General features: G+C 45.5%; 3 protein-coding genes across 8 annotated transcripts; 1 reads left to right on the top strand and 2 right to left on the bottom strand.

Annotated features, from left to right (window-relative positions):
* The first annotated feature begins 328 nt into the window (after nt 1-328).
* Nucleotides 329-12,903, top strand: dzank1 (double zinc ribbon and ankyrin repeat domains 1). 6 transcript variants are annotated; one of them, XM_088075071.1, is made up of 22 exons: nt 329-452; nt 581-616; nt 902-1,018; nt 1,284-1,431; nt 1,969-2,074; nt 3,127-3,190; nt 3,438-3,553; nt 3,641-3,711; nt 4,481-4,598; nt 5,725-5,838; nt 5,998-6,081; nt 6,224-6,346; nt 7,026-7,166; nt 7,247-7,475; nt 7,762-7,865; nt 8,189-8,272; nt 8,345-8,429; nt 8,994-9,055; nt 9,163-9,246; nt 9,980-10,107; nt 11,694-11,768; nt 11,952-12,903. In XM_088075071.1, the coding sequence occupies exons 1-22, from the start codon at nt 392-394 to the stop codon at nt 12,112-12,114; spliced, it is 2,313 nt and encodes a 770-aa protein (XP_087931197.1). In that variant the 5' UTR covers nt 329-391; the 3' UTR covers nt 12,115-12,903. The 6 variants fall into 6 exon arrangements, with proteins under 6 accessions (XP_087931197.1, XP_087931196.1, XP_087931201.1 ...); XM_088075070.1 differs by having other exon boundaries at nt 330-452; nt 585-616; XM_088075075.1 differs by having other exon boundaries at nt 366-452; nt 581-680.
* Nucleotides 12,904-13,284: 381 nt separating this feature from the next.
* Nucleotides 13,285-19,200, bottom strand: kat14 (lysine acetyltransferase 14). The gene is made up of 10 exons (XM_088075076.1): nt 18,942-19,200; nt 18,037-18,158; nt 17,758-17,879; nt 17,317-17,489; nt 16,794-17,228; nt 16,101-16,696; nt 15,708-15,841; nt 14,902-15,077; nt 14,609-14,799; nt 13,285-14,308 (listed from the first exon to the last, which is right to left on the bottom strand). The coding sequence occupies exons 1-10, from the start codon at nt 19,198-19,200 to the stop codon at nt 14,135-14,137; spliced, it is 2,382 nt and encodes a 793-aa protein (XP_087931202.1). The 3' UTR covers nt 13,285-14,134.
* Nucleotides 19,201-19,863: 663 nt separating this feature from the next.
* Nucleotides 19,864-22,021, bottom strand: pet117 (PET117 cytochrome c oxidase chaperone). Its single transcript, XM_042485265.2, has 2 exons — nt 21,821-22,021; nt 19,864-20,001 (listed from the first exon to the last, which is right to left on the bottom strand). Exons 1-2 carry the CDS (start codon nt 21,914-21,916, stop codon nt 19,864-19,866), a joined length of 234 nt encoding a protein of 77 aa, XP_042341199.1. The 5' UTR covers nt 21,917-22,021.
* Between the last annotated feature and the right edge of the window lie 1,960 nt (nt 22,022-23,981).

The raw sequence follows: 23,981 nt of genomic DNA, 5'->3' as shown, positions 1-23,981 counted from the left end.
CCCGTTTTATCATTTTAAAGATACAGATTTTTAAATTTACCTGACTACTGTTGAAAATGTAAAACACATAAATTATAAATTTTAAATTAAACTATTAAATTATATCAATATATGTTTTATTCCATCTGTTTAGTGGAACCTGAATCTGTTTTCTTTTCTTTCCTTCATTTTATTTATCTGTTGGACAATTTAAATACATTTTTCAATAAACTTTAAATATAATTTTCATATTTTATATTTTATATATTTCATATATTTGCTTCAACGTTCATGATGGAAGTCTGACATGCGCACGCGCACGTCATGAGTGTTTTCGTTGAAGTTTGGGGGGAAAAAACGCGCGCACTGAGCAGAGCGCGTTCACAGAGACGGTTGCGTCGTTGTGGTTGCTATGGTGACGCTTCCGTACACAGCCGGTGGACTGAAGTCTCCTCCGATTCATCTGATCTCAGGTGAGAAAACAACTTATTGATTATTTCAAATGGATTATTTTATCTTATATGGACATGCGCAGTGTGACGTGTTTGTTTACTGTTTGTATGATGACGTGTTTGTTTACTGTTTGTGTTCCGGTTTGGAGTCAGACAGACGGAGCGCGAGGAAACAGTCAGAGGAGGTGTGAGCAGTACAATAAGAGCAGATACTGTACTCTACTACAAGAATATCTCAAACCACTAAACGTAACGTGTACTTTTACTTTTGGTACTAAAAGTATACCTACATTTTAATGTTTATACTCAGGAACTACAGTTTAGAGCATTTTACAGTTTTGTTTTTTTTAACTTTTACTAAAAGATCTGAGAACTGCTACCAATGTGTTGGTTGGTTTTTTGACTGACTGATTGATTGATTGATTGATTGATTGATTGATTGATTGATTGATTGATTGATTGATTGACAGCCATCGTCATGACAGCCGGAGCGGTGTCGGCTCCCCTTATCATTCCCATCATCCACCTACAGACACACAGAGCCAAGAACCACCTGGACACCGACACACCTGTCTCAATCCAGTCAGGTACAGCACACCTGTCTCAATCCAGTCAGGTACAGCACACCTGTCTCAATCCAGTCAGGTACAGCACACCTGTCTCCATCCAGTCGAGCAAATACTGAAGTTTTCAAGTTATTCTTTTAGTCATGTTTTATTCTGAATGCAGTATTTGTATCTGAGTATTTCTAGACTGTGGTATTATTACTTTTACTCCAGTAAAGGACCCTCTGATTGGCTACTTCAGTAGTCTCAGTGGTACCAGGTGAGTCTGACAGGTGTTTCCCTGCAGACACACCTGATGTGATGATCTTCTACACGCTGGATGGTTCAAAGCCGGCGGCGGGGCAGCGAGGGGCAGCAGGCAGCAGCAGGAAGTACACCGCGCCCATCCTGCTGCCTGCAGGTCGAGTCGCTGTCAGAGCTGTAGCCGTCACCAGGTAACTGCTCACCTGTCACCAGGTAACTGCTCAGCTGTTACCGGGTGACTGCTCACTTGTCGGCGGGTAACTGCTCAGCTGTCAGCGGGTGACTGCTCAGCTGTCTGCGGGTGACTGCTCAGCTGTCGGCGGGTAACTGCTCACCTGTCGACGGGTGACTGCTCACCTGTCGGCGGTGCTCACCTGTCGGCGGGTGACTGCTCACTTGTCGGCGGGTAACTGCTCAGCTGTCGGCGGGTGACTGCTCAGCTGTCGGCGGGTGACTGCTCACCTGTCGGCGGGTGACTGCTCACCTGTCGGCGGGTAACTGCTCAGCTGTCAGCGGGTGACTGCTCAGCTGTCGGCGGGTGACTGCTCAGCTGTCGGCGGGTGACTGCTCACCTGTCGGCGGGTAACTGCTCACCTGTCGGCGGTGCTCACCTGTCGGCGGGTGACTGCTCACCTGTCGGCGGTGCTCACCTGTCGGCGGGTAACTGCTCACCTGTCGGCAGGTGACTGCTCATCTGTCGAGTGAGTAAAGTTCGTGTCGGTCTGCAGTGACGGCAGAGAGAGCTCGGTGGTGACGAAGGTTTTCTCGGTTGAACTTGTGGATTCAAACAACAAGAAGGAGAAGGAGGAGAACTTCCTGCAGAGCGACCAGCAGGTACGCATACACACACAGACTACATTTCCCATCAGCCCCTGCAGAGGGCCAAAAAATGACACCATTAATCAGTCAGAATCTGTCAAACAGAAATGATTGTTGGATTTTAAATTTCCTGATGGTAATGAACACATCATGTGTTAATATTCAGGTTTGTAAAACAAAATTCCAGGACTTTTTCAAAACTTTCAAATAGGGCTGGGCGATAAAAGGATAACGACATCAATCGTGATATATAGATATAACTTTTCCTCGATTGAAATATGAGATGTAGTCGATAGAACCCATTCCAGCCATGTCCGCTCCGCTCTCATTCTCTGTCGGTGTCTCCGAGTGTCCGCTCCTTCAGGTGATCTCAGTCTCTTGTAGCCGTTACTTAGGGACTGTTCTGTAGCTGCTGCTTCCTGACAGTTTGGGGAACGTTCCTCTCTGAAGTTCCACTAGAACTCAAACACAATATTATTTTCAGCATTATTTTTGTACAATTCAAGTTGACAGAAGAAGATAAGAGAAAAAAACTAAATATAAAAATAAAATTGGTTTTGCTCTTGAAAATGATTCTTTTACAAAAATGTGACGTAATTGTCTGTAATGTTTTTTTAATGAAAATGCACAGATTAAATTCATCTGTACTCACCTCATCTCAGCCTTTCAGACCCTCACGTAATGAAAAACAAACAAAAAGAAGTTATCGGTTATCAGTATCTTAAAGGCCACAAAAGATGGAAATTATCGGCTTATCGTATCAGTTGAAATAATCGTTATCATGATCACTGGTTATGATATCTTCATATCTCACTGAGGAGTCAAAGGAACCTTTAAGCTCGACAGAAATACTGATTTGATGGATATCGTGATAAATATCGATATCGCCTAAAATGAAAAAAATTATTGTGATAAGACTTTTTTCCATATCGCCCAGCCCTACTTTCAAGGTATATTTAGATTTCCAAAATGTTTCCAGGCCTGGAAATTATTACTTACAAATTCTATGATTTTCCACAAGTTTTTGATGACTGCATGAACCCTTTAAATGTATGTTTATGTTTCAGCGTCCGTCTGAAGGAACCTTGTGGTCTGCTGAGAACCCTACAGGTTCCTCCCTGAGGCCTCCAGGTCTGTCGCCCTGTTACTCTGCAAAAAACAGAAAAACTGACCAGGTGTTGTTGACTTGTTGACTTGTTGACTTGTTGACTTGTTGCTGACTCATTGTTGACTTGTTGCTGACTCATTGTTGACTTGTTGCTGACTCATTGTTGACTTGTTGCTGACTCATTGTTGACTTGTCGATGACTTGTTGCAGACGTGTTGAGTTGACAGACTCGCTGGGATTTATTCATCCCGTGCTGGTGTTTGTTTTCAGAGCAGTGGATGATGGGAGGAGCCTCTCCTCACTCGGGTCCTCGTTTCCTGCCCGGTCGCCTGGGCTCTCCGACCAAACGACAACAAAGTGGCTCCTCCCGACGTTCCCAGTCGGAGGTAAACGTCGCCAGCTCATCCAAACCAGAACCTCCCCTCAAACACAGCTGAGCTGACTTTTATTTTGTTGTGCTTCCTGTCTGTTAGAGTTCGGGCGTGATGAAGCAGCTGAGCGGCACGCAGACGTCCCGGATCCTCCGAGAGACCGACTTCCTGCGGTACGAACGGAGACAAAGTAAAATACTGATTATCTGCAGGGAAGGCCGTCGTCATGGAGACACACGAAGCATCATTAATATTCGATTCGATTCTAAAAACAAACACGTCTAAAACAAAACGATGCAAAGAAAAGAAAATGTTTGATGTGAGGATCGACAGTCGGTGAGAGTTACCGGAACACGCATCGTTTAAGAAGAAAGAAACTTTTGGAAATAAGTCAAATAAAAGCAAAGATTAAATATAAGAAACCTTCAGAATAAAAGCTTCTGAGAGTCAGAGAGACCTTCAGACATCTGAGGATATTAACCCTTTAATCACTGAATCTGTGATATTAACAACAGTATCGTCTGCATAACATAACATCGCTCTTTAACCCCTTTGGGCCCATCGTCCAAATGCTTTTTCTGCTTTCACGGAGCTTATTTTTCTAACCAACATCAGTCCTAATCAGAAATATCAAATATCCAGTTTTCATGTTTCTACTTTAAGACTTTTGAGCAGTTTTTTTCTTTGAACTTTGATTTTTTTTTCCTTGAAAGATTTTGGGGGTTTCTAAAAAACTTTGGCCGTTCTTTTGTTTGTTTTGCTTTTGTTCTTTTAACATTTTTGGTGATTTAAAAGAAAAAAAGGCCTTTTTTTCCCTTTAAAGTTTTGTTGTGATTTTAAACCTTTTTTGTCTTTTTATTCTGCGCTGTTTTCGGGGGCTGTCTAATGACGCCACTCTAACTCTGTCTGTCCCTCTGTCTGTCTCTCTGTCTGTGTGTCCAGGTGTCCTCAGTGTCTGAGTTTCCGTCCCTCAGATCCGTTCGCTCGGTTCTGTGTTCAGTGTGGCGCTGCAGTTCCTCCATTACCTGAGCAGAGACTGCCCCCTGCTGAGGGAGGACAGGTACTACAGACACACCTGTCCTGCTGTCCAACTGTCCACCTTTCCACATGTCCTCCTGTCCACTTGTCCTGATATATTGTCATTTCATCTCTTTTGCTTCTCTTTGTTACCGTGTTATTGGATTTCCTGTAGCGTTGTGGCGTTTCGAGGATTTCATTGTGGGCTTAGCTCGGCCCGCAGGTTACAAAGGCATGTTTTCTTTACAAAATGTTGGCAATTTTTTATCTGTAAAATTTTTTGACAGTTTTCTTTAAAAGTTTTTGGTGATTTTTAAAAAAAAAATCTAATTTTTTTTCCTTTCAATTTTGGGTGATTTTTTTTTTCTTTCAAATTTTTTGGCAGTTTTTGTTTTCTTTAAATTTTTGGTGATTTTTAAAGAAAACATGCCATTAAAACCTGGAGGCCCGCCAAAATAAAACATGCCAAAATGATGCCATTTATCACAGCCAGAAACAGTAAAAACTGAAATTGCTGTTGGATTTGAAATTTCTGATGGTCCATGAACACATCACGAGGGATGAACGCTGAACCTGAAATTTGGTTTCGAACTGCCGGAAACGTGTGTGTGTGTGTGTGTGTGTGTGTGTGTGTGTGTGTCGATGTATGTGTGTGTGTGTCTCTGTGTGTGTGTGTGTCTCTGTGTGTGTGTGTATGTGTCTCTGTGTGTGTGTGGGTGTGTGTATGTGTGTGTGTGTGTGTGTGTGTGTGTGTGTGTGTGTGTGTGTGTCTCTGTGTCTCTGTGTGTGTGTGTGTGTGTGTGTGTGTGTGTGTGTGTGTGTGTGTGTGTGTGTGTGTGTGTGTGTGTGTGTGTGTGTGTGTGTGTGTGTGTGTGTGTGCGTGGATGTGGATGTGTGTGTGTGTGTCTCTGTGTGTGTGTGTGTGTGTGTGGGTGTGTGTGTGTGTGTGTGTGTGTGTGTGTGTGTGTGTGTGTGTGTGTGTGTGTGTGTGTGTGTGTGTGTGGATGTGTGGATGTGTGTGTGTGGATGTGTGTGTGTGTGGATGTGTGTGTGTGTGTGTGTGTGTGTGTGTGTGTGTGTGTGTGTGTGTGTGTGTGTGTGTGTGTGTGTGTGTGGATGTGTGTGTGTGGATGTGTGTGTGTGTGTGTGTGTGTGTGTTTTGGTGTCAGGCATTCTGCTGTGTGTTCTGTCACACTCTGCTTCCTGTCAACACACACACCTGTTTGATCTGCAACGCCCCCGTCCATCAACAACTACAACCACAGGCCGGACGCACACTACAGGTACACACACACACACACACACACACACACACACAGTGTACACACAGTACACTCAGAGATACACACTGTACACACACATATATAGTGTGTGTGTTGTGTAGGATCATGTGTGTGTTGTGTGTGTGTGTAGGATCATGTGTGTGTTGTGTGTGTGTGTAGGATCACGTGGTGTGTGTTTGCTGTGGAAGTGGGAATCCCGCTCACGTCTCCAGCTGTTTGACCTGCGAGAGCCGCCTGACCTCGGTAACACACTCATATACACATTATACACACACACACACACTACATGCTTCACTGTGTTTTAACTATTGTTAATGTGTGTGTGTGTGTGTGTGTGTGTGTGTGTGTGTGTGTGTGTGTGTGTGCGTGCGTGTGCATGCTGCAGACGGTGCATGTTGGGAACAGCGCCCCCTCTGTCCAGTCAGGTGACAGCAGGAAGTTGAGCTGCTCCAGATGTAAACGTCTGAACCAGAGTGACGCCCGATACTGTGACTGGTGCGGGTCAAAGGTCAGACTGAGGGAACACGGGGGTGTGGGAACACAAAGCTGATAGAGCACTGTGTAGCGCAACATGAGGTTCAGGGAACACTGTGGGAAAATAAGGCTGAGGGGACATATTGCTGAGGGAACACAGAGTTAAGGGGGGACATTGAGGGAACAGTTAAGGGAACACTGCATTGAGGGAACTTAAGCTTGAGGGAACATAACTACATAAGTTGTGGAGTTTTAATAATCAATTTAAAAAACTTTTAACACTCAGAAAAAAGAGAAATTAAAAATGATCAAATGTTCCCTTAAATTTTAGTCTTTTGTTGAGTGAGATTTTTGAGCTGATGTTCAGAGTGAAGGATTGTGGGAGATGTAGTACTGTATGTTCAGAGTGAAGGATTGTGGGAGATGTAGTGCTGTATGTACAGACTGAAGGATTGTGGGAGATGTAGTACTGTATGTTCAGAGTGAAGGATTGTGGGAGATGTAGTGCTGTATGTACAGACTGAAGGATTGTGGGAGATGTAGTACTGTATGTATAGAGTGAAGGATTGTGGGAGATGTAGTGCTGTATGTACAGACTGAAGGATTGTGGGAGATGTAGTACTGTATGTATAGAGTGAAGGATTGTGGGAGATGTAGTTCTGTATGTTCAGAGTGAAGGATTGTGGGAGATGTAGTGCTGTGTGTGCTTGCAGCCCGGTCACGCAGCCCGCTGTGTGGTTTGTTGGCGGTGCGGAGCAGGTGGACACCCGTACTCCTTCTACTGCGCAGCCTGCGGCGCCTTCTTAGAAGCCCCACCCCCTCCCACATCCTGTGGTGACATCACATTACATCAGGTGAGCTGCCCCGCTGACAGCGTGTCACCCACACCTTAAAATAACACGTTATAAAACAGCTGTTCTCTACCTGTGAGCAGGCTGCAGCTTCCCATGATGCCACCTGGCAGGCCACGCCCTCACCTGTCCCCGCCCCCAGCACAAAGTCAGCCCCGCCCACCTGCGAGCAGTCCACACAAACTGTTGGACTCTATTACCCATCAGCCACTGAGCTGCAGAGGAAGGAGCAACAGAGGATGCAACAACTCAGCCGGCAACAGGCAACCAGAGACCGCCAACCGCTACTGACCGCCATCAGCCCGGGCCGAGGTACTGATACTACTCATACTACTACTGACACTACTACTGATACTACTGACCGCCATCAGCCCGGGCCGAGGTACTGATACTACTCATACTACTACTGACACTACTACTGATACTACTGACCGCCATCAGCATCAGTCCAGGCCGAGGTCTTTTTGAGGGATGTCCGTGCTTCTTCAAGCGAGACATTAAGACACATCCCTTACGTCCTCATCCTGTCTGTCTTCGTCCTGTCTGACCTCATCCTATCTGTCCTCATCCTGTCTGTCTTCGTTCTGTCTGTCTTCAGGTTTCTGGAGGAAGCAGCTGGATCACGTCTGTGCTCACCTGAGGAGCTTTGCTCAGAACAACACCTCCTTCAGGGCTCTGCTGGGAGAGCCGCGCCTCGGACGGGTACTCCTCACCTCACCTCCACCTGCTCCTCACCTGCTTCTCACCTCTACCTGCTCCTCACTTTGCCTCCACCTGCTCCTCACCTGCTCCTCACCTGCTCCTCACCTGCTAACCGTGACATCATTAGTGGGCGAAATCAACTGAAATATTAAATCAATAAATGACAGGACTCGGTTTCAGACTCATGTTCAGACATTTTTAGACTAGTCTGTGAGTGCGTTGTTTGGGTTCACGTCCTGTGTGAGACATTCTCAGGATCACCTGTCCAGGTGTGGGCGGTGCTGTGGTTTCTTCCTGCGTGTCACATGACGTGTCTCCCTCAGATGGTGTCCGCTGTGGTTCAGGAGGATCGTCATGAAGTCAGCGTGATGCTCAGCTTCGTGTCGGCCGGACGGGAACAGCAGCAGGTCTGTCCCCGCATCTCCGGTCCACACAGACAGTCTTTCACTTTGTCTCACTGACGGCGCGTTTGTCCTCAGGTGAGTCCGGCAGGTGTCGGAGCTGCAGGCCGAACCGGGACTCTGAGCAGCGTCACCGAGAGATTCGCAGACGGCAGCAGCTTCGGTGAGAACAACATCAGATATCAAACACTCAAAACATCATTTACAGCACCAATACTCAACCTACGGCCCGTGGGCCAAACCTGGCCCCTGACAGGGCCCCTGGTGGCCCCCAAACATTTTCTAATTCCCAGTAAAATAAAGTGGAATTGATTTTGTCCTTTTAGTATCCATAAGGTGCCAGAGAGCACAAAACAACATCAAAATAGAGCCCACACACCCCCGACAGAGGACACAGCTAAGACCCTAATGTCCTCAAATCCTAGAAACGTCCTTTTTTTAAAACACCCTAAAATCCTAGGAATATCTTTAAATCCTAGAAATGTCCAAACATCCTGAAATCTCTCAAATGTCTTAAAATCATTTAGTCCTAGAAACATCCTAAAATCTGTGAAAAGTCCTGAATTCCTGGAAATGTCTAAAAACCTTGGAAACATCTGGAGCACGGGGCCTGCGTTCTGAGACGGGTCGTCTTGTCTCAGGACGATCCGTTGTCTCCGAGGTCGATGAGGATATTTTTGTGGGACGGACTCGGAGTTCCTCTGTGGTTTGTTTGTGTGTCTGACAGGAAGTGAGCGTCCGTCTGCGGTGACGAAACCTCCCGGACTGAAGACCACACCCAAACCTCCGGTAAGAGACCACCTGTCTGATATAACACAGCAGAAGAAGAACGTGAAGCTCTTCACCTGGTCAGCTGACTGTCTGTTCTGCTCTCTGATTGGCTGCTGTGGCGTCAGGCGAAGGACTTACAGCTGCTGAAGGAGCTGGGTCCAGGTCCCGGTCGAGGTCAGCTCAGCATCATCCAGCAGCTCCTGGACCAGGTACCGATCAACCAATCAGCTGCCTCCTCTGGATCACATGATGTGGTTTAAGCCCACTATGCCTCCGGTCCCAGTTTAGAGGAGCTCTGGTATATATATATATATATATATATATATATATATATATATATATATATATATATATATATATATATATATATATATATATATATATATATATATATATATATATATATATATATACACACACATATATATATATATATATATATATGTGTGTGTGTGTATATATATATATATATATATATATATATATATATATATATATATCACAGTCATGTTTGTTTTCAGTAACTTCAGGGCGGCAAACTGCCGCATCTCATCCAGACAATCAAACGGCACTGAGCAAACTCTGCCTTCATCGGTTAGTTTTTAAAGCTCGTTCTCAGTTGAGGTGTTCGCTGTACTTCGAGTATTTCCAGCTCTTACTGAGTTTGAAAACACCAGAAAACACTGAGAGAAACTTCCGAAAATCATAAAATCTTTGAAATGTCCTCAAATCCTCGTCTCAGGACGCCGAGTCCAGTTAAAGCCTGACTGAGGTGTTTACGTGACGGAGGAAATCCACTTCCTGTCACATGACCTGGGCGTCGGTCTGACTTCAGAGCGACGAACACGTTTACGGGATTTTAAAGTCCACCGTGAGCCGCACTGACGCAACACTTCAGCCTATATCACCATGGAAACAGACTGATGTGTTTGTGACCACCAGGGGGCGGATCCCTCCTGCTGCGGCGACGACGGACGACACGCTCTGGCGGTCGCCGTGGCGAACAGTCACCATGACGTACTTCCTGTTTTAGTGCAGCGAGGAGCCGACGTGGACCAGCAGTCCGGACGGTGAGACGAAAAACAGCTGACCTGAGATCAGATTCTGGACGGAAAACTGATCATTTTTTACTTTCCTGCTCCTCCTCTCTCTCTCCTCCTGCTCCTCCTCTCTCTCTCCTCCTGCTCCTCCTCCTCTCTCTCCTCTCTCTCTCTCCTCCTGCTCCTCCTCCTCTCTCTCTTTCCTCCTCTCTCCTCTCTCTCTCTTCCTCCTCTCTCCGCTCTCTCTCTCCTCCTCCTCCTCCTCCTGCTCCTCTCTCTGCTCTCTCTTCTCCTGCTCCTCCTCCTCTCTCCCCTCTCTCTCCTCCTCCTCCTCTCTACCTCTCTCTCCTCCTGCTCCTCCTCCTCTCTCCCCTCTCTCCTCCTCCTCTCTCCCCTCTCTCCTCCTGCCCCTCCTCCTCTCTCTCCTCCTGCTCCTCCTCCTCTCTCCCCTCTCTCTCCTCCTCTCTCTCCTCCTGCTCCTCCTCCTCTCTCCCTCTCTCTCCTCCTCCTCTCTCCCTCTCTCTCCTCCTGCTACTCCTCCTCTCTCCCCTCCTGCTCCTCCTCCTCTCTCCCCTCTCTCTCCTCCTGCTCCTCCTCTCTCCTCCTGCTCCTCCTCCTCTCTCCCTCTCTCTCCTCCTCCTCTCTCCCTCTCTCTCCTCCTGCTCCTCCTCCTCTCTCCCCTCTCTCCTCCTGCTCCTCCTCCTCTCTCCCCTCTCTCTCCTCCTGCTCCTCCTCTCTCTCCTCCTGCTCCTCCTCTCTCTCCTCCTGCTCCTCTCTCCACCTGCTCCTCCTCCTCTCTCCCTCTCTCTCCTCCTCCTCTCTCCCTCTCTCTCCTCCTGCTCCTCCTCCTCTCTCCCTCTCTCTCCTCCTGCTCCTCCTCTCTCTCCTCCTGCTCCTCCTCCTCTCTCCCTCTCTCTCCTCCTCCTCTCTCCCTCTCTCTCCTCCTGCTCCTCCTTTCTCTCCTCCTGCTCCTCCTCCTCTCTCCCTCTCTCTCCTCCTCCTCTCTCCCTCTCTCTCCTCCTGCTCCTCCTCCTCTCTCCCCTCTCTCTCCTCCTGCTCCTCCTCCTCTCTCCCCTCTCTCTCCTCCTGCTCCTCCTCTCTCTCCTCCTGCTCCTCTCCCCACCTGCTCCTCCTCCTCTCTCCCTCTCTCTCCTCCTCCTCTCTCCCTCTCTCTCCTCCTGCTCCTCCTCCTCTCTCCCTCTCTCTCCTCCTGCTCCTCCTTTCTCTCCTCCTGCTCCTCCTCCTCTCTCCCTCTCTCTCCTCCTCCTCTCTCTCCTCCTGCTCCTCTCTCTCCTCCTGCTCCTCCTCCTCTCTCCCTCTCTCCTCCTCCTCTCTCCCTCTCTCTCCTCCTGCTCCTCCTCCTCTCTCCCTCTCTCTCCTCCTGCTCCTCCTTTCTCTCCTCCTGCTCCTCCTCCTCTCTCCCTCTCTCTCCTCCTCCTCTCTCCCTCTCTCTCCTCCTGCTCCTCCTTTCTCTCCTCCTGCTCCTCCTCCTCTCTCCCTCTCTCTCCTCCTCCTCTCTCCCTCTCTCTCCTCCTGCTCCTCCTCCTCTCTCCCCTCTCTCTCCTCCTGCTCCTCCTCCTCTCTCCCCTCTCTCTCCTCCTGCTCCTCCTCCTCAGGATGAAGAACACGGCGCTGCACGAGGCGGCGTCTCTGGGCTCTGAGGGTCTGCAGAGCGCTCAGCTGCTGCTCAGGTAGGACTCACCTGAGAACAGGATCAGCTGATCACAGAGCGCCTGTTAGTCACCAGAGAAGAAGAGATTTGTAACGATCAGAAAGACAGTGAGGTCACCTGCTGTCTTTGTGCTCCTCCCCCTGATGTCACTGTGACATCATCTTGACATCATCACCACAGTGTCGTCTCTCGTTGCTTTCAGCTGTAAGGCGGCTGTGAGGCGGAGGAACGCCGGCGGTCAGACGGCGTACGACGTGGCGGTGAGCCGCGGCTGCAGCGACATGGTGTCCCTGCTGGCTGCTCGGACCGGACTGGACTTACTGGGTAAACTGGGAAAGGCCAAACTGAACCTGGACGTTTTCTGACTGCTGGAACGAAACACGAACAGACGCTGTAATAACTGTTAGAACTAGAGCAACACGGAAAACAGCAAAACAAGTTTTTGATCACATATCAATATACAGTCCGAAAGTATTTTTTAGACTTTTAGTACAGAAAGTACTCATTCTGTAGTACTCTTACTGCTTTGTTGGATGTGTTTTGTTACACGATACTTTCTCACCGTAACTAAATAAAGAGTTCACTGACTAAAGTCTGTCTTTGGTGCTGAAACTGGCTGTTCACTTCAATCATTTCATTCATTTTATGTTGAAAAATAAAATCCAAATATAGCTGCGAGTGGTGATTTTAGGGTTAAAACCAGCACGGATCGACAGTCAAAAGATGAGCACAATCGAGACTTTGACGGTTTACGACGCCTTTTTTGCACAAGAAAAATGCACATATTTGGAACTGGTGGCGCCCCCTATTGACCGTTTTCAGGGGAGTTTTGCACACGTGTTTAAACATTATTATTTAACATAACCAGCAAGTTTGGGAATTATTAGACAAAATTTTCCGACTTAAAGTTTTAGTTTTTTTGCATTTGTAACATCCAGAGGAGGGTTTAAATGAAAACTTGAAGGAATGTTTCAGGAGCTGATGTGGACATTACCTCACCTTCTTTGTATTTTTAATGCAGTGACAAAGACATCGTGATGAGTAACTCAAGGTTTTGGAGTTAGGTCTGTTTATGGTAAATGGACTGTATAGCACTTTTCTCGTCTTTTCGATGACTCAAAGCGCTTTCACAGGACGTGTGACGTTCACACATTCACACAGTGGTGGCAGAGGCTACCGTACAAGGTGCCCAAGGTAACCATTCATACGTATGCACACTCCGATGATGCGCCATCGGGAGCAATTTGGGGTTCAGCATCTTGCCTAAGGATACTTCAACATGTTGCCTGGAGGAGTCGGGGATCGAACCATTGACCTTCAGATCAGAGGACGACCCGCTCTACCTCTGAGCCACAGCCTAAAATCTGGTACAAATCAGACCCACAATTTAGGAAAAAATGTAAAAAATATGATTTTTGAAAAAATAAAAATGGCAGAAAATCTAGTCCAGTGGACCTAAATGGTTTTGGGGGCTTTTCTGTAGAACACACTGAGTGACTTGGGAGTCAAATTTCAAGTCAATCTGACTTCAGGTGTGAGGGGTGTGGCCTTCCAAACATTTAATTTATGGGTCTTAATTACAGCGCCCCCATCAGGCCGACAGACATCACATCAGTTGAACAGAATTTGACACATCTTCAATCATTAGTGAGAGTTTGACGTGATGTTCCAGCTCACCAGAATCTACAAAAACAAGAATAAAAGAAGAAAAAACTCCTTAGGCTTAAACCTCGGCTGACAAAATCCTTAAAGTTAACACTGTGTATCTTAGCAACTTCTGCTTTTTTACCAACGGTTCCATTTTTAATCATTTAATTTGAATTAATGCATGTCATCGTTTTTCACCTCCACAAACGATTCAGCTGCTAAACTTTCATTATTAAACTCATTTTGGTTTTAATGGCTGAAAGGAAAAACACGAGACATAAACTGAAGAGAATGAATCAAACATCAGTCAAAAACTGATCGACTCAGGAACTGAATCCAGACTTCACCGGAAACTGAATGGTCGACTTTATGATATTCTGAGGGTCCCAGGAGTGTGATGTGTTTTCTGTAAGGACATCAGTCAAGTTTTTCTGAATTATTGTCAGATTTCCTTCTTTCTTCTAAATTTCCTCTGAAAGCACCAAAAGTGAAAAAACAGTCATGTTTCATATGACATCGAAAAAAAGCCTCTACATGTGGTTTTGTAATGTCGGGCCTCAGCAGGCGCTGGTCTGTAACTGGATGAATCTGTGGACTGAAAACTGGTGCTGTCAGCTGCTACCGCTCAGGTGCCTTTGAGCCAGGCACTAAGCTGCAGGCTGGGGGTGGCTGTTTTTTTTCTTCAGTGCTGACTTCAGGGCTTCAGCGGGTCCTGCAGGGGTTGACGCTGTGGTCGCCTCAGCGTCTCAGCCGGAGGAAGAAGGCGTGGCGGCACTCGGTGCTGTCCACAGGATAATATTTATCATAGAAGTCCAGGATGTACTCCTCCGCTTTGAAACCAAACTTCTGATACAGCAGCATGGCAGGATTACTGGCCGACACGTGCAGCGTCACGTCTTTACCCATACACGTCTGGAAAAACATAAAGAAAAACACAAACAACACGTCTGAAAAATATAAACAAAACATGTGACAAACACAAACAACACGTCTGAAAAACACAAACAAAAGCATGTCTGAAAAACAATATATCTGCAAAAGACACAAAACATCTGACAAACACAGCCGACATGTCTGGAAAATATAAACAAACAAAACATCTGGAAAACACAAACAAAAACACGTCTGAGAAACAAAACAGACCTAAGACCCAAATCAGCGTGTTTTAAATGTCTCTCAGGTGGACTGACCTTCTGACGTCGACAGCCTCACCTGGATGAGATGGTAGATCATGAAGGTGCCAATGCCGGCTCTCCTCCACTCAGGATGGACCAGCAGGAAGGAGATGTAGGCCTCGTTGTACTTCACATCAGGCACCATGAAACCAAAGCCGATAACCACTTTCTTATAGAGGACGACCACGCTGAAGTCTGGGTACTGCAGACACTCCGACAGGTCCACACCTGGAGCCGGAAGACGAGGGGACAAAACAAATGGTGGGTTTGTGGAGACAGACTCCTGGTCATGAGGTGCCAGGTGAGTCAGAGAAGGTGCGTCTGTGCTACCTGGCCAGAAGCTGTCGTGACACATGGCGTTGACAGAGGGGATGTGGTTTGGCCGAACGTAGCAGTAGTCGATGGGGGCGTTGGGTTCAGGAACCCAGTCTGGTTCCTTCCTGTGAGGATAAGCTCTGATCTCGTCCAACAACCTCAACTTCACCGGACGACTCTCATAATCCCTCCTGAAAAACAGAGAAGTACTGATACTGTGCAAACTACTATGATTACTGCTACTAACAAGACTGCATGAAGATGTCAGAGATATAAATGCCACTAAACCAAAGGGTTTGAGGACCAGACAGAAGGTTTCAGGACTCTCCCCACTTCAAGGAAGTTTTGGAAGTCTGTCTTCCTGACAAAAGGTTTGAGAACTCTCTTGACTCATGGACGGTTTGAGGACTGTCTTGACCTGATGGAAAGTTTGAGGACTGTCTTGACCCGATAGAAAGTTTGAGGACTGTCTTGACCCGATAGAAAGTTTGAGGACTGTCTTGACGGATTGATAGTTTGAGGACTGTCCTGACCTCATAGTAAGCCTGAGAACTCTCTTGACCCAGTGGAAAGTTTGAGGACTGTCTTGACCTAATAGAAGGGTTGAAAACTGCCTAGGAGCGATTTAAGGTTTGAGGACTGTCCTGACCCCATGGATGGTTTGAAGACTGTCTTGACCCAATGGAAAGTTTGAGGACCGTCCTGACTGGATTTATGGTTTGGGGACTGTCCTGACCTGATGGAAGGTTAGAGGTTTTTCTCTACCTGACAGAAGATTTTGACTCTCTTTCCCTCACTGAACATGTTAGGAAACTCTTTACCTGATGTACGGTTTCAGGATGCGAGATGTGTATGGACTTTTGATGCTCTGGTCCAAACTGCCTTCAGCTCCCATCAGACGATGCCAGAAGGACACAGAGTGCTGCTGAACACCCCTTCTGCAGGACAGGTTGGTCTGCACACAAACACATTCAGTCTATATCAGTGGTTCTCTCTGTGTCCTCAAGGAGCTTCAGCAACAAAATCAGAAGCAGATTACAATCTTAAAGCTGAAGCTAGAACTGTCACATGACATGCTGCTCGTAAGAATCTGCATGTCAGACCCAAAAACCATCATGAATGACATCCAGGAGCAGCATTAATGATAAGTCATCTTGATCAGACAGAGAAAAGGATTTTGGACTGAAAAGAACCAGGATGAATGTTGACAGTACCTGGAAGCGATCAAGAATACGCAGCTCCTGGCTGCTGGTGCAATATTTCCCCGTGGCTCCTCCTCGCATCGTGGTCCCCACCCCCTGGGCGCCATAGATCCCTCCCACCAGGCTGAGGGTGGCGCTGACAGCCCGGTCGATGTCCAGCAGGGGGAGCCCTCTCTGCCTCTTGGCCTGGCGGACCAGCAGCTTCCTGTGGAGGCGTTTGGCCTGCGGGGTGACAGCCAAGGCCAGCGGACAGGCGTCCAGCCGTCGCAGCAGCATCCTCTCCTCGTAAAGACTGAGGGGACCAAAGCGAGGAGTCTGTGAGGCGCTACCAGCGCCGTCAGCTTTCTCAGAATGAGTTATCCTCCGCCGCTCAGGCCCTCCAGCACCAACACACTCCCCGGTGGAGAGAGACGGACCCTCACTGCGTCCCACTGGCTCTTCAAAGTCATCCTCACGCTCGCGGCCTTCATCATCCTCACTCTCTGCTTCACATTTGATGTGTGGTGGTGCTGGGCGGAGCTTCTTGCGGGCGACAAGGTTGGCGCTAGGAGGAGGGATGTACTCCATCCCCGGGTCGATCATTCCTTCTGTCTCCATCTCCTCGTCGTCTGCAGGTCAAAGCAGCAGAGAGGTTGTTAATGTTTACATCGTGTCATTTATGTTTACTTCTGTTTATAAGAAAACAGCTGAATGAGTCAAACTCACCATGGAACAGAGCCTGTGGCGGCATGGCATCAGGGATGAGGTCCGCCTCTGACAGCAGGCTGGGTGTTGCTGAGTGAGACGCCGGTGTCCCCGGGGCGGAGAAATCAGGTGAAGGCGATGGTGATGGGCTGGTGAGCGGAGTTCGGTCTGATGAGCTGAGGGAGGAGAAGTCGATGACCTCACCTTTCTCCAGGATGAGGTCAGGCCTGCGCCCTGCACTCCCTCCACGGCCTCCGCCCAGTTTGACCGGTGTGGAGGAGGCGCTGCGGTCAGTGTAGCCTCCCACCGCCTCTTTCTGAGCCCGCCGGATGTCTTTGGCTTCCTGTGTGCGACAGCGCTTCTCCTTCAGCTGCATGGCGTTCTCCACAGGGTTCCTGGCCCCGCGCTTCCTCAGGCCCTCCACGGTGATGATAGGGTCCATGGCAGGCTTCGAGGCTGACGGTGGAAAAATCAGCTCAGAGTCATTTACCTGTAGGGGTTAAAACTGAAACCACATCTCCTGATCAGAGCAGGTGGAGGTTACCTTTAGCCTTGGTGGTGGATTTGTCCACCTCCGGCCGCAGAGTCGGAGGTCTGTTCTGGACCAGCTTCCACCAGCCAGGCTCACCAAACTCCTGAGCTCCCGACCGGAAGAAGGTGGGACTGCCAACGGACAGACAGCCGGCCACTGTGCTCCACCACGTTGATGTCTTCTTCCTGTAGAGTCACACAGTCGAGTCAAAAACCGACAGAGAAATCAGCCTCTGAACCGTCCAGTAACGGTTCATCCAGACAGGACCTGCTCAACATGAAACTGCTGACGGTGAAGAACGACAGAGGTGCAGTGACCGATTACACCTGAAATGAGGGGTGGGTAATAAATCCAGTATATACCAGATGTGTTTTTTTTTCCAAACATGCAGGTCAGTGTAAGTACAGTGACAGCTGGATGCAATATGAAGTCACATTAAAAATATCAGGTGACCTTGTTCCCAGCAGGAAGTTCCAGTGTCGGCCAATGAAAGCACAGATGTCCTCCTTCCACCTGAAGTAACCCTGTCGACCCGTCCCCTCCAGAGACAGATTATACATGGCCAACATCACCACCTGACGCAAACATCAACACATTTTCATCATCACCGGAGGCTTTTCAGCTGTGAGTTGTGAATCTGTTGCTGTGTGTGTGTGTGTGTGTGTGTGTGTGTGTGCGTGTGCGTGTGCGTGTGTGTTGGCTGTTCAACATCCTCAGCAGGTGAATGTGTACCTGCTGCCAGGTGAGTCTCATCCTCTCGAAGCTCTCCTTTCCATCCTCGGAGCAGTCGGAGCAGATGAACTTAAAGAAGTTGTCTCCTTTCAGGTAGCTGGGCTGCTCACCTCTGAGCTGAGCTGAGGAACAAACAGCGGAGCTCAAACACATTTTACTGAGGATCATTTTAAAGACCATACCTTCAGTTCTCTGAAACAACCATTGATACGCTTTATTGTTTCTTGGTTAGCTTTCTAAAAAAACATATATATGTGTGTGTGTGTGTGTGTGTGTGTGTTTGTGTCTTAATACCAAAAACATATTGTTTTAAAGAAAGAAAGGGAAAAAAGGGACCTTTCTTTTTCTTTAAAACTGTTTGGCAAGTTTTGAAGAAATTATTTTGGCAGGTTGTTTTTGTCAGTTTAAAAGAAAAGATTTTGGCAACTTTTTAAACAAAAAAAAATGTCATCTTTAAGAAAAAATTTTGGCTTTTTTTTCTTATTATATATTATAAATATTTAGGTATTAAGATATTTAATTTTAGATATTCTAAAGAAAACATTTTTGATGAATTTCTAAAAACTTTTGGCAATTTTTGAAGAAAATATTTTGGCATTTTTTTGCTCCTTAAACATTTTTGTTGATGGTATAAGAAAGAAACTGGGGCGATTTCTTTTTTCTTTTAATCCTGAAAATGACCCCAAGCATCACATCTTGAACACATTATGTGTTACCATACAGGTTTGAAAAACAAAATTCCAGGACTTTTTCAAACATTTCAGGGTATATTTAGTTTTCCAAAAAACAGTCAGAAACTCAAACTGCTGAAGGACAGAGACACACCTGGACACCAAATGCACCAGCTGAAGACGGCCACCAATAAAGTTTTAAATAGGCATTAAATCAAGCTAAGAAGTCCCGACCTGCAGGGAGCCACTTGTGGCAGCGGTCGCAGTAGAAGGACATGTCCTCGCAGGCCCAGCCTCCGTCGGGCTCCTCGCCCACGTCGCTGGTCAGAGAGTCTCCGCTCTGGTCATGTGACAGATCCACCGACCCCTGGTCCTCCGACTCCACGATCAGCAGCGTCTCCCCCTCCACCTCCCCCTCCTCCAGACCCTCTGAGGCTGACGTGCAGGCCGCCTCGTCCTCCCCCCCGCCCAGCGGCTCGCTGCTGCTGTCCATCGCCGCGCCGCTGTCACTGCTGGAGCTGAAGAAATAATGCACCACTCCATCACCGCGGTGACAAAAAAAATCCATACTGTCAAAGCCCTAATGAGCAAGTGTGTTTACCTGTGTGAACAGGTGTGTTTACCTGTGTGAACAGGTATGTTAACCTGTGTGAACAGGTGTGTTTACCTGTGTGAACAGGTGTGTTTACCTGTGTGAACAGGTATGTTAACCTGTGTGAACAGGTGTGTTAACCTGTGTGAACAGGTGTGTTTACCTGTGTGAACAGGTGTGTTAACCTGTGTGAACAGGTGTGTTTACCTGTGTGAACAGGTGTGTTAACCTGTGTGAACAGGTGTGTTTACCTGTGTGAACAGGTATGTTAACCTGTGTGAACAGGTGTGTTAACCTGTGTGAACAGGTGTGTTTACCTGTGTGAACAGGTGTGTTAACCTGTGTGAACAGGTGTGTTTACCTGTGTGAACAGGTGTGTTTACCTGTGTGAACAGGTGTGTTAACCTGTGTGAACAGGTGTGTTTACCTGTGTGAACAGGTGTGTTTACCTGTGTGAACAGGTATGTTAACCTGTGTGAACAGGTGTGTTTACCTGCATGAGCAGGTGTGTTTACCTGTGTGAACAGGTGTGTTTACCTGTGTGAGTAGGTGTGTTTACCTGTCTCACTGGTCCTGTGTCTGTCTCCGTCGTCTGTCCTCCTCCAGCTGTCTGGTCAGAGTCCTCTGCTCCTCCAGCAGACGCAGATTCTCCTTCTTCCTCTCCACACGCTCCAGATCCCGAATCACGCCGTCGTGGAGACGCTGCATCCCAAAATCACACAGAAACATCTGGGTTAATATCTGAAATATGACCGACAGTCACATCTTCAGGCACTGCAGCTGCAACGATTAGTCCATTAAGCTAAAAATCATTCAGATTCTTTAATGTGAGAATTGATTTTTGTCTTTGTCATATGATGAGAGACTGAACAGTTTTGGATTTTTGGACAGTTTGTGGATAAACATACGTCAAGAAGACATCAACGTGGGCTCTGGAAAATTACACAGATTCACTTTTTTCTGACATTTTATCGACAAACAGAATCAGAAATACTTTATTGATTCCCAGAGGGAAACTGTGAATTATAGGAAGTAAAAAATAAGTACCAGCACAAGTATGTAAAAATCTAAAATATAAATACAACAATGGTAATCAATTAGCACTAGTATGTATTTCAAATTAACAACATGCATAATGTGCTGAGTATGGAAAGTATGTAAAAATGTAAATAAATACAGTAATAGACAATTAGCACTAATATGTAAACATTTAAAATTATAGATATCTGTAATGTGCTGAGTGTAAAGTGTGTAAAATATAAAACTGTGCCTGATGCTACAATGAAATGTTTACAACTAGTATGTCAGTTCAAAATGTAAAAAATTAAATATGTGTGCAACGCTACAATTAACAACAGTGCTATGCATCAGTAAGAATAACAATAAGAATATATATAATATGTGTCACATGTCAAATATCACCTACTATCAAGAGTTGGAAGAATAACACACATTTGAATAATGAATGCTGCAGTTGAATTAATGCACCAAATATTGCAGTTAATTGACAAATCAATCAAAAAACTAACAGGCAGATTAATGAAAAATGATAATAGTTTCAGCTTGACTATAATTTTTTTGTAATCAAATAAAAACGTTGACAAAACAAACTACTTCCCTTTGCTAAACTGACCTTCAAATTAAAGTTACACTAACAGACAACAGGACTGACATACAAACACACATAGCACATATATACATACATACAAACATATATACATACATACAAACAAACATACATACATAAATACAAACATATACATAGATAAAGAAACATACATACCTAAATAAACATACTTACATAAACACAAACATAGATTAATATATACAAACATATAGACATACATAAAAACATATACAATAATACATACAAACAGACGCAGTATACATAACGTCGACCAAGGAAATAATTACTAATATTTAAAGTTTTACAGATATCTCGTGTTTTCTCAGCTTTGTCGTACTTCAGTCCGTGTAGTGTTTGAAATGCTTTTTTCAGTTTTTAATTCTTTTATTTTTGATTTCTTTGAGTCCATTAACATTTATGAAGGTAACATTTTCCGCACAAATTTAATAGATTCAAAATATTTTCCCGATCATCGACTCCATCTTTATCATACAAAAACGTCTCTTTATATGTATATTTATAATTGAATCATTTAAACAGTCGCTGTTTATTAAAATATTCAATTTCTATTCAAAGTATTTTAATATTTAATGTTTAAAAATGGTAAAAGCTTCAGTTTTTCTGTCGCCTCTATTTTGAAAAGCTGCACCGGATGTTTGTGTTAGCTGCTAACGGTAGCTTCGCTCAGGCTGAGCGGCTGTTTTTTCGTTACACTGAAGCTAAAGTGAATCTGCTTCACTTCCGTCAAACTTAAACAAACCGCAGTTTGTCCGTTTTTCATTTTTAACGACAAAACGGTCCGTTAACGTCCCGTGACCTCAGCGACACCCGTTAGCTGCCTCTGAGCTAACCGTTAGCTCCGCTGTCGGCCCGGCTCGGCTCGGCCCGGTTTACCTGTCTGTCCCAGGACTGTTTGAGGTGGACGGCGGTCACGGTGCTCAGAGTCAGACCCACAGAGACTCCCAGAACCACTTTAGAGGCCGCGGACATCCCGTCAGCCGTTAGCTTCGCGTTAGCCTGCTGCTAACCGGCGCCGAGCGCGTTCACTGCTCTTCTTCTACGGTTCCTGCGTCTTCTGCGGTCGGTCCTCCGGGCTCAGGACAGCGCCCCCCCGCGGCGTCCCTGTGAACTGACCGACACGATTAACCCTTTGAACCCTGAGCACAGCGAGTTAACGAGAATGGCCCCAAAAATAGAAACAAAACAAACAAAAAAAGACAGTGACCTAAAAAAATATGTATTTATTGTATAATATAATATATCATGTAACACAATTTTAAATATAAAATTATTATATTGATAAATATAATTGTTATTCTTTAAATCTTTCCATATTTTTAAAATTATTTTAACATTAAAATTAAAATAGAATTAAAATTCATTGTTTTCTTTTACTAATTTATTTTACACATTTCTTGCCAAACTGGTCATCGGCTTTTTCCCCCCAATGAAAGAAATCAAACCAATTTGCTCAGGTTTTGAAGGGTTAAGAATAATCAGATTTACTCCTTTTACCTTTTTAGGAAAATAATATTTGAAGTACTTTCGACTCTATTTTTTCTAAATGTGACAAAAATAAGCAACAAATGTTTTTGTGACACAAGTGATGTTTTTTATTATTCAACATGAATTTTCAACATTTGATTTCAAATGTGTTTGATTACGTCTGTCACAGAAATAATACTTACTATTACTTATTATTTAATATACTATATACTATACTATACTAATGACTTATTATTGCTAATAATTACTACTTACTAAAATGCAAATTTATTCAAAATATTTACTTGATTTCTATTACTTCCTGTTATAGAGATTTAAAGTAATTTCTCCAACAGAAATGAGTTTTAATTTTTTTAAATTATTGTATTGATGATCAAGCTTTTAGCTCTTTTTCTTTTCAATCAATCAATCAAATCTTTATTTGTATGGCACTTTTCATACAAAGAGTAACACAAAGTGCCTCACAGAGATTAAAAACAATAACAGAAATGAAAAACATCAAAGAAAATCAAGAAAAATACAGACAGCCTGACCCCCCCCCCCACCACATATACGTACGCAACAAAACACACGCAATCATGTAGATATTCCCACACATATTCACATAGGCACCCGATCACCCCCCCTCACCACCCACACACACGCACACACACACCAACACACACCAGCTGTTACTAAAGAGACATGGCTAGGCACTGAGACCTGAGGCGAGGGAGAAGCTACCTTTGGGGGCCAACCTCACTGAGAGGTCACGGTCCAGCACCGCCGGGGCGCCGCCACAGAGACCATCCCAACCCGGGCGGACAGGAGTGCCCGCACCAAGATGCCGAGCCCTCTAGTCACCCGGGCCGAAACAGTCCACTGTACAGCACCCCCAATGGTGGACCAGAGACCACTCCCAGTCCGGCAGGCCCCCATAAGGGAAACACTGGAGCTAAAAACTAACACAATAAAATAAGGTAAAGAACATAAAAGCTAAGAACGTAAGGGATTAAAACAGTAAAATAAGACAAAGAACACAAGTGCACAGTAAAATAGTTTAAACATTATAACAGCTAATAAATAAATAAATAAATAAATAAATGGGAGACTAAAACAGTGGAATAAGATAAACTAAAAAAGTAGAATAAATAAATAAATAGTTAGCTAGTTAGTTAGTTAGTTAAAAGCCTGATTGAAAAGATGGGTCCTGAGCCTCTTTTTAAAAACCTCAACACTGTCTGTGATCCTGAGGTTCTCCGGCAGGCTGTTCCACAGACGGGGGCCAAAGTAACTGAAAGCCGCCTCCACATTTCTTTTAGAGCTAACTTGTGGTATGGTTAAAAGGCCGGTGCCGGAGGACCTCAGGGTCCGCGAACTTTTAACTTAGTTTTTTTTCTTCCACTGAACTCATATTTTCTTTGTATTTATTGCTCATCTGTTTATGTTTCTGCACGTTTCAGTGACTTATCTGTGGAGGTTAAGATGAACAAACGAATTTTCCCGTGTCATTATTAAAAGTATCTAAATCTGACAGACATTTTATTTCTAAACAAAACAGTCAAAATAA

Source organism: Plectropomus leopardus, chromosome 3 (genome assembly GCF_026936395.1).
Source record: "Plectropomus leopardus strain MGB_pleo_1.0 chromosome 3, ASM2693639v1, whole genome shotgun sequence".
Taxonomy (NCBI): domain Eukaryota; kingdom Metazoa; phylum Chordata; class Actinopteri; order Perciformes; family Serranidae; genus Plectropomus; species Plectropomus leopardus.
Note: the sequence above shows the minus strand (reverse complement) of the source record. Positions and strands in the feature narration are given on the sequence as shown.